The 13,647-nt window shown below is 46.4% G+C and overlaps 1 protein-coding gene across 2 annotated transcripts; it reads right to left on the bottom strand.

Annotated features, from left to right (window-relative positions):
* Positions 1-2,789: 2,789 nt before the first annotated feature.
* On the bottom strand, positions 2,790-13,643 carry GRP (gastrin releasing peptide). Of its 2 annotated transcripts, none has more exons than XM_079108372.1 (3): positions 13,373-13,643; positions 7,479-7,706; positions 2,790-3,131 (listed from the first exon to the last, which is right to left on the bottom strand). In XM_079108372.1, the coding sequence occupies exons 1-3, from the start codon at positions 13,509-13,511 to the stop codon at positions 3,034-3,036; spliced, it is 465 nt and encodes a 154-aa protein (XP_078964498.1). In that variant the 5' UTR covers positions 13,512-13,643; the 3' UTR covers positions 2,790-3,033. The 2 variants fall into 2 exon arrangements, with proteins under 2 accessions (XP_078964498.1, XP_078964499.1); XM_079108373.1 differs by having other exon boundaries at positions 7,483-7,706.
* Positions 13,644-13,647: the final 4 nt, after the last annotated feature.

Genomic DNA, 13,647 nt, shown 5'->3' with positions numbered 1-13,647 from the left:
CTGAATGAAGCCAGGGTATGTTGGCTGGAGCTGCAGCAGCCATTTTGTGAAGGAAATCTTAAGAGCATCGCAAAGATCTTGGCTCTGAATCTGTGGATCACTGCTTTGGCCTGTCTTGCCAGCCTTATCATTTGATAATGATCTGACTCTGTCCACCAGCCCATGTTGTCTAATGTATGTGGGCCACATAGTGTAGGGGGGAAGACAAGGAAAATGGAGAGAGGTGTCTGGTTTTTATTTGGATCTCATTGAAGGTGGCTAATTGGAAGACACAAAACCCAAGAAGCGGAGCTAGGAGACTTCTTGGTGCCATGCAAACATGTCTCTTTTGCGTAGGGCGTGGCCAGAGTTCACTGCTGTGGCTCTCCCTCAAGAGTCATTCATGTGGTCTGACTAAGGCCGCCCTGGCTGAGGAAGTGAATGGCACGATTCTCATACTCTGCTTAGATGACTCCCCATACATCCGAGCTGGGTTAAAATGCTCTGTGTTGCTCAAATACCCCCCGTAGGAATGGAAAGGTGGGCATTTTGAGGCTGGAAATTGTACTGTGCTGCTTGAAATGCCCCTTGAGTGTGTAAGCGAACCTCTGATCATCAACAGAGATTGCTAAATCACCCAGAGCAATCCACCCTGCAGCACTTAAAAAAAAATAAAAATTAAAAAAAAAAAAAAGACTTTTTAAAAGACCAAATTTGAAGGCTATTATTGCTTTCTTCCCTTTTGGGTTCTTCTCTTGATTACCCTGCTTTGCTGCAGGATTTCTGAACGTCATCACCCCTTAGATGCACCTCTCCTTGCTGTGCACAGACCTGGCCTGGGAGCTGTAGAGAACAGATACCAGGCTCCTGCTTTCCCAGGATCCCAGGCTGGGTGCCCACTGTTCTCTAAGACAGGAATGGGCAGAAACCAAAGGGGAAATTCTTTTTGTACCAGTGTAGGAGGGGGCAGCTGTTACCTGTGGTTTACCATCTCTTTTGTCATCCACTGTCGGTTTTGATAGGGTCCCACAATTTTGTCCCACATTCCCAAGATACAATCCTGAAAACTACATTTCCCAGCTGCCCTTGCAGCCAGCCACAGGCATGTGATCTAGATCCCACCAATCAGACCACACTCCTTCAGGACAGGTTTGGGAGTGAGCCCCAGGGGGCAGATTTTCAGGGCAGGGTCTGGTGGTGGCGGGGCAGCAGGAGGAAAGGGGAACCCAGGCACATCAGTAGAGTGCTTCTAATGTCACCATCCCATCCACTGACCAGAAGCTTAGACTCAAGCCCTAAAGTCGTATTTCTGGTCTGGTCTTTCCCATCTAATATCCATTCATAAATCCCTCCTTATTTACTTTAGCTACCCAAGATGGGTGCCAGGAGCCACCTGACCTCACGCAGATAAGTGACGTCACTCCTCTCATAAAGTCTCCTCACAGGGAGGAGCCTTTCTCCCAAATTCCAGTGCTGACCTGGTCTCCTGTCCAGAGGAGCCCTCAAGGGTCAGGAGATCCGAGGAGCTATTCTGAGCTCTCAGCCCAAATGTCACAGAGAAAATGGACACAGGCATCTACTCTGCAGATAACAGAAGCAGTGACATCTAGATGGGGTTTTTCTACCAGCGTTGCCACCTGTCCGGGACCCTTGTCCAACCTGCCTGCAATGCCGCAGTTACGGCAAGCTCAGCCTGGTTCTGAAAGATGCCTTCCACCTTTGAGAGAGTGCTGCTGGAGGGCAGGTCCTCACGAGCGGCGTGCCCACCGTCAAGTGCTGCATGGGGCTTCAGCTGGCGAAACCCAGGATCAAGCTCTTGGGAACAGAGGCCCCAAGACAGAGAGCCAGGGCCTGGGAGGGGAGGCTGGAAGGACACTAAGACACTTTTTCCTATTTCCCCGGGTCTCACTTTGTGCAAGCTTTGAATCAACATCGTTTTAGAAGAAATTAGAAAGAACACGTCACCTCTTTGTGGTTCTTTGACAATCCAAACAAGAACAAGATAAACCTCTTTAAGTTTTCACATGTGATTGTCCCAAATGAAGAAAGTAAACATATGTCAAGAGGCTTCGAAATCTGTTGATGGGCAAATGTCGTGATAGAATGGAGCCAGCTACCTGCCAGGCCACCATCTTGGCAAAGGCAAGGAAAGCTCTCAGATTCATCTTAGTCTTTTGCAATGGAACTGGCTAATCTGGCCAGTTCTTCAAGATTGGCAAGGAAGTTTTGAGGAAAAACAAAAACAAAAAAAAAAAAAACCAAAAAACAAAACAAAACAACAACAACAACAAAATGGTGAGTGCTACTTGCTAACCATGCTGAACAATGGGTGCTGCAGAAAATCTGTGACTATGGACATTTGGATCCCAAGTTCCATCTGCTGTGTGCCCTGGGGAAAGTCACCTGCCCTCTCTAGTCCTCTATTGGCTCATCTATTAAATGAGGATGATAATCCTCTGCTAATAAGAGTACCATGGAGAAATTCACAATGACATCATCAACTTACCTGGTTGTGGTAAGGATTGATGATAAGGGGGTTACTAAGTGACGAGGAGGGCCAGCCAGCCTCCACCTTCAACTTAGCCCATGCGATAGTGATGATAAAGAGACTGGTGAGGTCCTGGAAAGGCCATTAGTCACTCCAGGGCCACAGTAAGTGGCCTTTAGAGGCAGAGCTAATGACTGGGCCCGACTGAGTCAGCAAACCCACAAACACACCATCAAGCTATCTGTTCATCTTCGACACATCTGCTCTAACTTGGACTTGAAACAGGAGAACAACCCGCCCTTCAGACAAGCTTTTACTGGTGTTTAAGCTTTTATTGTGAATGACAGATCGGGGCCCTGGACCTAATGGACAAAGAGCCAAGATGGCAAGCGCTTCGTTGGAAGACTCGTTTTGGACAATTGTTCACAGCAAACAAGTTCGAACTGGAAGATGCTGCTTGGAAACCATGGACTTAGTCAAGGTTGAAAGATACAAGAATAGTTAGGTGTTCTGCACAAAGGAAATCGTGCTGATCCAGCAGAGGCGACGTTGCGGAAGGCAGTCTCTTAAGGGCTTTGTTTTGCTCCTCTGAGGCCATGGTCACTGTTCTTCAGCTGGGCGTCCCTTCCTTCCCCTGGAGCAGCTGGAGCAGAGAGTCTGCCGCCTTAAAAAATAGCAGAAAGAGTTAAGCAGACACATTAGTGATGCTGAAGTCGAATCCACCGGCAAGAAACCATCAGCGCCAACGGGGAGCCAGTCAGAAAACAAGACGAATCCTTAGGTCAGGCCCAGCCTTCCTAGTTTGGAAACGCGGGAGAGGCAGCGACCTGCCAGCAGGAGAATTTGGGGTGATCTGACCATGCAGTGTTTGAGCACCATGGATACCCCCACGAGAGAAATAGACCCCCACTTTTTTAATTCCTGCATTTGGGGGGGGGGTCTTTTGTTGCATCTGCTTACCTGGCCCCCTGCTGTGATTTCTCAGGTTTTTAAACAGTGTTGGAAGTGAAAGTGTAATCCCCAGGAATTTACTTCTAGAGTAGCAGCTGTGGGGTGGGGGGGCGTGGGCTTTCATCCTTCCTTGGCTGACTTTGGCAGAGCCTCATTACCCCATAGTGCACTCACAAACCTAGCCGGTAAGTGGTAGTAGTGTGGGCAACTCGGGAAGAGGAGCTAATCGGGGTCTCTGCCAACACTCTAAATTTACTGTGTTTGCTTGCTGCTGCTTCTGCTCGATTTAACAAGACTGAAGAAAGAGAAGTTGGAATTTAAAAATGCTTCTTTGGTACCATATAGCGACCTTTACCCAATGAGATGAGAAGCTAGAGCTCATTACTCTTCCCAAGGCTCTCTGGCAATTCAGACCCCCAGCTTCCAGAAGAGCCATTAGTTCCTAATAAAGAACCACTGCTATTCTTAGGCCAATGGTTACCTGCCCCGTGGCTCACTATGGTGAGCAAGTGCTAATAAGCCCAGGGCTGGGGTTCAATTCCCACACAGGCCAATTAGCTTTTCTTTCCTCCCCTAGCCCAGGCACTAAGGGCCTATGGGCTGCCAGGCGGCTGGAATGGAGACCATCCATCTTGCCAGGTGAGCTGCTAGCCACAGAAGGACTCAGAGACATTGGGGAAGGTGCACAGACACCCCCATAGCTCAAAACATTGGACTGGGAGGGTTGGCTCAAGGCAGAGTCCCCAGCCAGAGGCGGCTGGGTAAGGAGCTGCCTTCATTCTTCCTTCATAGAACGGCCAGGGCTGTCAGAGGGCAGTCAGGTACTCTTGATTATGTGCTGCCTTCTCTGTGGGCCCAGCCTCCTTTGCAGCATTGCAAAGATTAAAGCTTCTCACTGTTCATACTGGTTTGATGGGACAGTGAGAGAGGTCCCTTAAAAGTGAGGACCAACTTGCACACCTACTTCCTTTCCAGAACCGCTTCTGGAATCCATCCCCTCTGCCCCTTCTTCATGTCTTAAAAAGAAAAATCCAAGGCTGCAGAAAACTATGGCCTGGGGCCCAATCACAGAAACCCCAAGGCTAACTAACACCATCACCATTACCAGAAGTCAGCACTGTCCGCAGCCACACCCAGGGTTGGGGATTAGGCCCTGAATGCTGTCTTGCTTTATAGAAACTATGGGGTAAAAATTCCACTTACTTCAGAAGAGAATTGAAAGATTCCTAACAAGAGAGAAGATGAAAAAGGTCAAGGTTAACCTGGGAGATCACCAGCCACTCTTGCTGGCGCCTGTTTGCCATGATCTAGTAGTCCAGAGTCAGTGCACATTCCCACACATCTTCCTGAATTAAGTAAATATCTTTGTCATCAAAACATAGGAAATGCTCTCAGTTTCTAACTACAGTTCTGGGAGAGTTGGCAGCAAGACTTGGTGTTTTATTACTACAGTGGGAGAAGAGAGCATATGTGGGTAGTTTTTAATTTTAAGCAGAGTCCTGCAGCCTCTGAAGCTCCTGCTGCTAATTCTGGCTAAGTTATTAAGCTTCTCTCCAGCACTGCGAGATATATGGATTTCTAATAGAACTATTCTCTCGGCACCCCTTCTTTTTGAATAAGATAATTATGAGATGTTTTCAGTTTTCATAACAACATACTTTCATTGAGGCGGAAGCTCCAAAGCAAGGGGAGTGATAAACTCTCTTGGTCTCTGTTTTGTTTTTCACATTTCTGGAAAATATACCCAAAGCTTGGCACACAGGCTCTGGCCCTGGTTTCACCCGTGAAAAGCTATGTGACTGATCTGCAATTGCTATTTTTCAACCTGAGGTAGAACAAAATGGGTTTTCTAAACGTGTAAAAATAAAAGCAGTGCATAAAAACACAGAGCAAGGCCTGAGTAGGGAAAAATTACCTTTTATTAAATCCGGGATGCTTAACCACTGAACCACATCCCCAGTCTCCACCCCTTTTTATTTTTTATTTTGAGAGAGTGTCCTTCTGAGTTGCTTAGGGCGTCTGAGTTGCTGAGACTGGCTTTGAACTCACAATCCTCCTGCCTCAGCCTCTGTGGGGATTAGAGGCATGTACCACCCACCTGGTTAGAAGGCCCTTTTTAAGCAGTCACTCCCCACTTTTGCTCACTCCCTGCATCCTATAATACTGCCACTCAGAGACCTTTTTGCAGCTTTTCTTTCACAACTGTCTTGGAAGCTTTCAATATTTTTCTGAGTATTTGAATTTTTCAAAAGATTTCAAAGATGTGAGCCAAGTTCAGGGAATAAAGCAACTTGAACTAGAACTGTTGTTTGGTTCAACAAGTGAAGCACTATAGATGTCTAACACTGGTGGGTGTATTGGGGTGGGTAGTAGTATTTTGCAAATCAACTATGAAAGCAAGTCCATTTCAATGTTTGTAGAAATTAATTCTGTTTTTGTTTGTTTGTTTGTTTTTTGTTTTTTTTATTCTTCAAGCAAAGGAGAAGGCAAAGTACTTGACCAAGAAAAGGCATGGGTAGGGCTGGGAAGCCAATCACAAGTTCTCAGAGCACTTAGCAAGTGATCCTTCAACAAAGAGGGGGCCGGATCACCTAACACCTATCACACAGATGTGACAAGAGACTCCCTCAGGGCTTTGTACTTATCTCTGAATTGGTTGATTTAATACAGATTTTCTTTTTGAACAAAAGCTGCTAAAGACATTCTCTCTAGGTGCTTCCTGCAACAGATGAGCTTTTAGTTTGCATTTAGCGTGAAAAATCCCCAGTAGAGGGAAGAGCAGTGGAACAAAAAATCTCCCTCCAGAGAGGCTGTCTAAGGCTTGGCAGAGCCAGCCAGAGCCTCTGCAAAGGGGCCATCAATCAAAGAGCTAAGCACCATGAACGAGAGAGGCAGGGAGGTCTCCAAGCTCCGTGAGTGAAAAGCAATATTATTTATTGCCAGAAGCAGAGAGGAGCATGGCCTGCTGCTGCATCCTGTATCCTGTGTACCTAAGATCAATAAGGACCATTACCTGGAACGTGGCCTGCACAACACAGACCGTCTGGGGTGGACCCAGCACAGGCTCTTGGCCCAGTTTCACCAGTGAAAAGCTACGTGACTAGTCTGCTTCCTCATCTTGAGTGGAAGGGCTGGGGCTATGGCTCAGTCGTAGAGCATATGCTTAGCATGTGTGAGGCCCTGGGTTCAATCCCTGCTACACCCCCAGACCCCTCCCCTCATATGGAGAGATGAATAGAATCTTCCTCCTAACACTGCTGTGAGCATTAAGTTGAAAAACTGGAGGTAAACTGCTTAGCCCAGTACTTGGATTATAGTTACCACTCAATAAACCAGCCATTATTGTTGTTATTGCAAATATGTTTACCTTTTCTTATATATTTTATGGAAACTTTATAAAAGTTAGCCATAATCATCTCATTTTCAGTTGCCTTGTTTCTTTGCATATAATTTATTCTCTACTTTATTTACCGTCTTTGTATCTAAACCTTGACCGTTTGGTATTGCTATTTCCCCCATCCTCTATAAAATCGTATGCAAGACAAATCAGTTGACCGAGTTTTGGAAATATTAGGATGAAACCTGAGCTAGATGATCTTGGAACCAATAGAAGAAATACCACTTTGCATATAAACAGGAATGCAAACAAGAAGGCTGCCTTCTGAAAAAAATGTCTAGGAATAGGCTCTTTCCTCCATGGTGCTCATCAAAAATAAACACATCTATAGTCCCACGGGGATGTACTCAAATAGAGTCTATGGCCTCACTTTTGAAATATTTTGGTAGGACCATCAATAAGTAACTTCAAATAAACACACTGCTAATAAAACTCCTAAAGTGAAGTTTTGAAACAACAACTTTTTGGTGGGTTAACAGGAAAAGTAATCTACTATGGCCAAAAGAAAGGACAGCATGGAAATCGTGTACTGATTTGCTGAGTCTTGGTGTTGGCTGAGCCTGGTAGCTGGTAAGACTTACATCAGAAGCACTTTTATGCTGCCCCTCTTTCCAACTCTTCCCAAATACCTTTCACCCCACTTCTCAAGTATGTTCATCTCACCTACATCTTTAAAGTTGCTGCTCTCCTTTGAATCCCAAGTGGCTTGGCGATTGCCCAGGGGCTTGAGTTGAAGTGGCTGATGGCTTCTGTCCCCCTTGGCCTGTATGAGGCCCAGCAAATTCCTTGCAGCCTCTTCCCACAGCACATATCCCCTCAGCTGCTGCTTCAGACCATCTCCCTGGGGCAGGTAGGGGGTCTCTCCTGTGCTCTTTTTCCCCATTAAGTGTCCTGCAAAAACAAAATCAAACCAGGATGCCACACGTTTAACCAAGGGGAATGAATGAAGGAGAAAGCTAAAAGGATATCTTATGTTATGTCTGTGCTCTTTCCTCCTAAATGCAGAGCAAGTAGCATTGTACTATTAGGAGTTGATTCATACAAATGGCTGATACTGCTCGGCGTTAAAAATGTGCAACGAGGTGAAGAGAATTCAGAACTGTAACCCAGGAGCCCTGGTGTGGTAGTCAGTTTTCACCGCTATGACCAAAATACCTACAAGAACAACTTAGAAGGGTCAAGGTTTATTTTGGCTCATGATTTCAGAGGTTTAGTCCATGATCTGTCAAGTCCTCTGTTCTGGGCCCAAGGTGAGGCAGACTATCATGGCAGAAGGACTGGCAGAGGAACATTGCTCCTCTAATGGAAGCCAAGAAGTGGAAATAAGGGAAGGGGAAGGGACACGAGAGAAGATGCACCCTTCAGGGCACACCCCAATGACCCACGTCCTCCAGTCATGCCCCATAAGTCTACAGTTACTACCCAGTTGGTCCATTCAAACGAGAATGGGCCGATGAGGTTCAACTCTCATAATTCAATCATTTCACCTCGGAACGTTTTCCTGCATTAACACAGGAGCTTCTGGAGGGACACCTCACATCCAAGCCATAACACCTGGGTTTTGTTCCATCATTTCTATTAACTAGCCAGGTGACCTCAGCCAAGTAGTTTAACATCCTGGTCTTCAATTTTCTCAACTATAAAATTAATAGGGTGAGCTAGATTAAACCTAAGGAACCTTCCAAATCTCAAATTCTATCAATTCTGTGTGCGCCAAATTCTATTCCCAATTGAAAGATGGGCTTTAAACATCTTCCTCCGCCAAGTCTGAATTGCTGCTGAAAATGAAAGTCTTGGTGTGTTTCTTTGTGTGATTAAAAAAAAAAAAGAAAAGTGAGGCTTTCTTCTTATCTTTAATACAAATGTACCAAAGGAATTTTTCATTTAAACTTTCTGAAAATTTTAGCTGAGATTGAGTCTAGGAAACTTCACCTGGAAATGATTAGTGAAGTGTGTAATGAAAAACAAGTTGAAAGCAAATTCTGACTAACTCTTGGCAGTCACATAAATGCAGGGGTTTCTCTTGGGTGTCTGAAAGGGTCAGTGAGTGTCTCTCAGTGACCTCAGGGATATACACCTGCTGTACAAATAAAGCTGCTGTTAAGGAGGTCAAAGCCCTGAAAACAGGGACTTTCACATTTGTGAAGATAACAGAGTCAGATGGGGAATTCACGATCTGTGTTCTTAACACTAACCCATTGCTTAAGCTACACACCTATATTGTCTTATTTTCTTCTACTTTCTCCTGCCCCATCGCTCTGAAATTAGGCCTTTAACTCTGAAATGTCTAACGTGAATCAAAGTGTTGTTTTTTTTTTTTTTTTTTTTTTTTTTTTTTTTTTTTTTTTTAATTTAAAGCATATACTGGATAAAGTTCTTGTGGTCCCCACATAGACTGGCATTAGAAGTATACAAGACAAATGTCAGAAAGAATATTTGAAAGACCTTCAGTCACTTATAAGAGGTCCCCTCCAGAACACTCTCAACCAACAAAGAAGCCTCATCATAACTTCAACGATGTCATAGATACTCCAGTTGACAGGTTCCAGGATGTTTAAATGAGGATTATTTCATTCGATGCATACCATAATAGGTTTTACTGTAAAAGGTTTGGTGAAAATGAGACTTATCAGAGGTCACACAGACATAAGCAAAGGTCCCTAGGATTAAGGTCAGCTCAGAGTCCAAAGTCCATTACATTGTTTCAAAGTGTCTTTTAACTTCCTAAAACTACAAGGAAGCAGCACATCATTCCAGGGGCTGGATAAAAGGTTAAGGTCTTCGAAAGGCCTTCTAAAGTTATAAAAAGAAATAGGGACTGTATATTAATCATGGCTCATTATGTAAATGAGAAAAATTAATTCAGTATTAGGGAGACTTCAAATGAGATTTTCAGTGTAATCCTTGCTAAGTCACTTAACAACATGAGACTTCACATGATTTTAAGGACCTATTGAGATCAATTTCGCAACTGAAGCACTGGAATCCTGAATGTTAGCTCTTTGCTTATCTGCTTGGTCAACCTGGTGCCTGGATATCCGTTCACTAAATAACCTTGCACTTGACTATAACAGTGATTATGTTGCACAACTTCCCAGGAAGTTCTGATGCATCAGCTTCATTTATGTGGAGGAAATTGAATCATGATGATTGGGAGGCAGGATTGGAACCCTGATGCTCCCAGTAATGACCTCAGTCACTCTTGCCCTCCCTAATTGCCTATCATCTAGTCAGGATGCTGGAAATGAGAAAGGAGTTATTGACGATGAAACAGAGGGGTGATGGAGATTTATTTTTAAAAAATAAGAACTTTATTTTTGTCATGGCAAAATAATTTTGTGAACTTTCTATAATGGGAGGATAAAGTCATCACCCATTCTGTGATCAATTTAACACAGATCCTTGTGACGCTGGGCTGAATTTCATGCATGGTGGGTGTGTGATGTTCAACTCCCCATCGCCAGATCTACAAGCTGGTTATTAAGGAAAGCACGTTATCTGTGACACCCCAGAGAAGCACTCATTTCCTGGGTCCTATTTCACTTTGGCACTGGCTACTGTCAACCAAATCATTGTCTCCATGGCAACATGGATGATATGCCCACTTCTACCTCTCCTCCCATCATCATCTGTCGCATGTCCATATCAAAATAATGGAGATCTCAACATAGACAAAAGACAGCATTTGCAAAATAAAGCCTTGGTCAGAGAGAGTTGGTGGTGGAAAGCTTCTGTTGCTTCTTTTTAATCATTTAAAAATACCACTAATGGGCAGGTTTGAATTTCCTTGAAGTCAAAATTTGAAAATTACCATAAGTGAAGAAAATATACATCAAGATATAGATTAAAGTATTGAGTACTTCTAAGGACTAGTTTTTTCTGGAGTTTTTATTTGTTTTTTTGTTTTTTTTTTTTTTTTTTGTTTTGTTTTGTTTTGTTTTTCTGTGGCTGGGGATTGAATCCTGGCCCTTGTGCATACTAAGCAAGCACCTTACCATTGAGCTACAGCACCCCCCATCCCTGGAGCCACACTTTAAATTTCAGTTTCTGAGCCAGCACTGCAGCTGGATAGTGGTTCTTCCCAAGTCAACCTTCTGGGACAGACATCACATCAAAGAGCCACCACTAGGAACATTTTATGGAATCATTGAGAATAGTTGCCAGAGTTAGGTTGACACATATTTTCATTGCACAAATGTGGACATCAAGCCACAGAGGAACGTGCTACATTTCCAGCTGTTAGCTCCTTTTCCGTGGCTGCACCATACTTTTCTCAACTGGAAGGAGCAATTCAGTTAACAGGCCTGCAAATGCATGCTGATAGCTTCCTTGCGGACAGTAATACATGTCCTTAGTTTTGCACTAATTACAACTAAACTGCATGTCTCTGTGATTGGAGCGGATTGACAATGTTTGGAGATAATTGAAAGCTAAACTGGAAACTTAACATCATTTGTCCCTGCCAATGTTCTTCTTCCAATATTGGTATGTGTACCCACAACAAACTTTTAAAATATACAAGATAATTTTTGGCTGAAATGTTATATTCTTCTTGACCGCCCTCCTTCCTTGCTCTTCCTCACACCCTGGGGAAAAGGAAAAGGGTGTATTTGAGAATAAATTTTGAAGTGGCCTTTGGGGTTGCTGCTGGTCTGTACTTTTGGGTTTTCACTACAAATGATGAATAAATGCAGACACACTAGTACCTGGGGACAGACATGCTCCAGAACTACAGCAAAACGGGATGGGCCTAGCTTGCACCAGAAATGATATGCCCAGTTAACTCCGTTGGCCTACTTTTGGCCCTCAGGGCTTACCTCAGGGAAGGCCCTTTTAGTATACAAATACAGATGAGGAATAAATACAGATGGAAATCGGGAAGGCTCACTCCACTTTTCCTCCTGACTGGCGGCGAGACCAGACAACGGCCACTTGATTTAGGCTCTCAGAAACCCTTGTTAGGAGTTACCAATTCTAAGTTTGAGTTCTTTTACCCCTTCTTAGTGGCCTTTATTCTGGACAGGGCTTCTCACCCTCACCCAGGCCAATCACTCCTTTAACATCAGGCTCCTGGTTTCCTCCAGGTCCGGGAGATCACAAATCCTCTCAACTCTGGAGACAGGATGATACCAATAGCAACAACCAAAATTGCTCTGTGGCAACTTGCTGCTCTCACTCCTCTGACAAAACCACTGGCAACACAGAGACCCAGGAAGCCAGTTCCAGCCTCACCCCTACCCCCAAATCCCTCCTCCTCCTCGTGGAAGAAGATTCGTATTTGAAATAGCAAGTACTTTTCCAACACGCTGTTTCCGGTCCTAAGTAGTTGACTAAGAAAATAGTGCACCTCTCCCTCTGCTTGCTCTCTCTCTCTCTCTCTCTCTCACACACACACACACACACACACACACACACACACACACACACACAATCTCTTTAGAGATGGGCCAGCTCCCAGATTGAGGTTGGAGCCTTAAGCTGCGATGGGGGGCGGGGGGAGTTTGGGAGGCTATGCTTAGCGAGGCCCAAGGGCCCGCGGGTGATGGGATTTCGCGAACTGCAGGGCGGCTGCCCACTACCAGTTGTTGTGGGTGTGCCCTCGCCAGACCCCCGACCCGGCAGGCGCCCTCGCGACCCGCTCCGCCCGCCACGAAGGCAGTCTCTTCCGCCGTGGTTCCAGGAACCGAGACAAGGGAATCACCCAGTCTGTGTCCGGAGAGCAGGATGTTGGCGGAGGAAATGGGAAGAAGCTAAGGTAGAGGGCGAAATCGTGCGTTTAGAGAGACCGAGAAAGAGCAAGGGCTCTAGGAGCGGAAAAGGCCAGGGTGCACATTGAGAGCTGGCGGGATTCCTGTAGGGCGGAGCCCGCCGACTGGAAAGAGAGAGGGTGGGCGAAAGGACCGGGGAAATAGTATCTGTCAAGGAAAGAGCAGGACTGAGACAACTCAGGCGAGCCACAGACAGTAGAAATTCAGGCGCTGCTAGCTGAGCAGATTTGAAACCCAGGGCGGGAGCGCTGCGCCCCTGGTCCCCACACCTGTGGCTTTGTGGGGCGCAACCTCGCAGCGGGGACTCCTGCCCAAGCCGGTGAGAGTCGAGGCCGCCTGGTTACCAGGCAGGACTCAGAGACGCGGTCGGGAGACCTCGCACCCCAAAGTTGTTCAAGGAGAGACCCATGCCAGACCGGGTGGAGATGAGGAGGAAAAAGGGAAGTGTTGGATATGTGCGGAGGAAAGATAAGCTGAGCTTAGGGCTGGGATATTTGGAGAGCTGCGCGCTGGCTCCAGCGCCCTAAGGAAGAAGCGGGTGCGCACCCACGCAGAGCGAGCGGGAACGGATTCAGGGACCAGTCTGCGGTTAAAGACCCAGTTTTCCCGGGACGGGAAAGGTGGGCTGGAATTTGGGAGATCAGGGTAGGTGTTTCAGTAGAAGGGTCGGAGCAAACCCAAGCCCCACAGCCCGGCAGCGAAAACGCTGAGATGCGGAGACAGGTCCCCTCCGGCTGGCTGATCCCTCCGGGGACAAGAGCGCACGGCTCTTGCGGCCAGGACACTCACCCACCGCCCAGTGATTGCCGCGCGGGTACATCTTGGCCAGCACTGTCCCTCCGCCCACCGGCGCCGGGGCTGCTGGCCCCAGGGGCGCCTGGCAGAGGACCAGCGCCAACAGGACCAGTGGGAGCTCGGGGCCGCGCATGATGCTGGCGGGAAGCCCTTGTATTGCTGCCGCGAGGCTGGGCGAGGCTGGGCGAGGCTGGGCGTAGAGTGCGCTCCCAGCGCGGAGCAGAGACAGGAGGACTGGACCTCGGAGGAGCTCCGCCACCGCCGCCCGC

This window comes from Sciurus vulgaris (assembly GCF_902686455.1).
Source record: "Sciurus vulgaris genome assembly, chromosome: 13".
In the NCBI taxonomy this organism is placed as follows: domain Eukaryota; kingdom Metazoa; phylum Chordata; class Mammalia; order Rodentia; family Sciuridae; genus Sciurus; species Sciurus vulgaris.
This window is presented reverse-complemented; position numbering and strand designations above follow the sequence as displayed.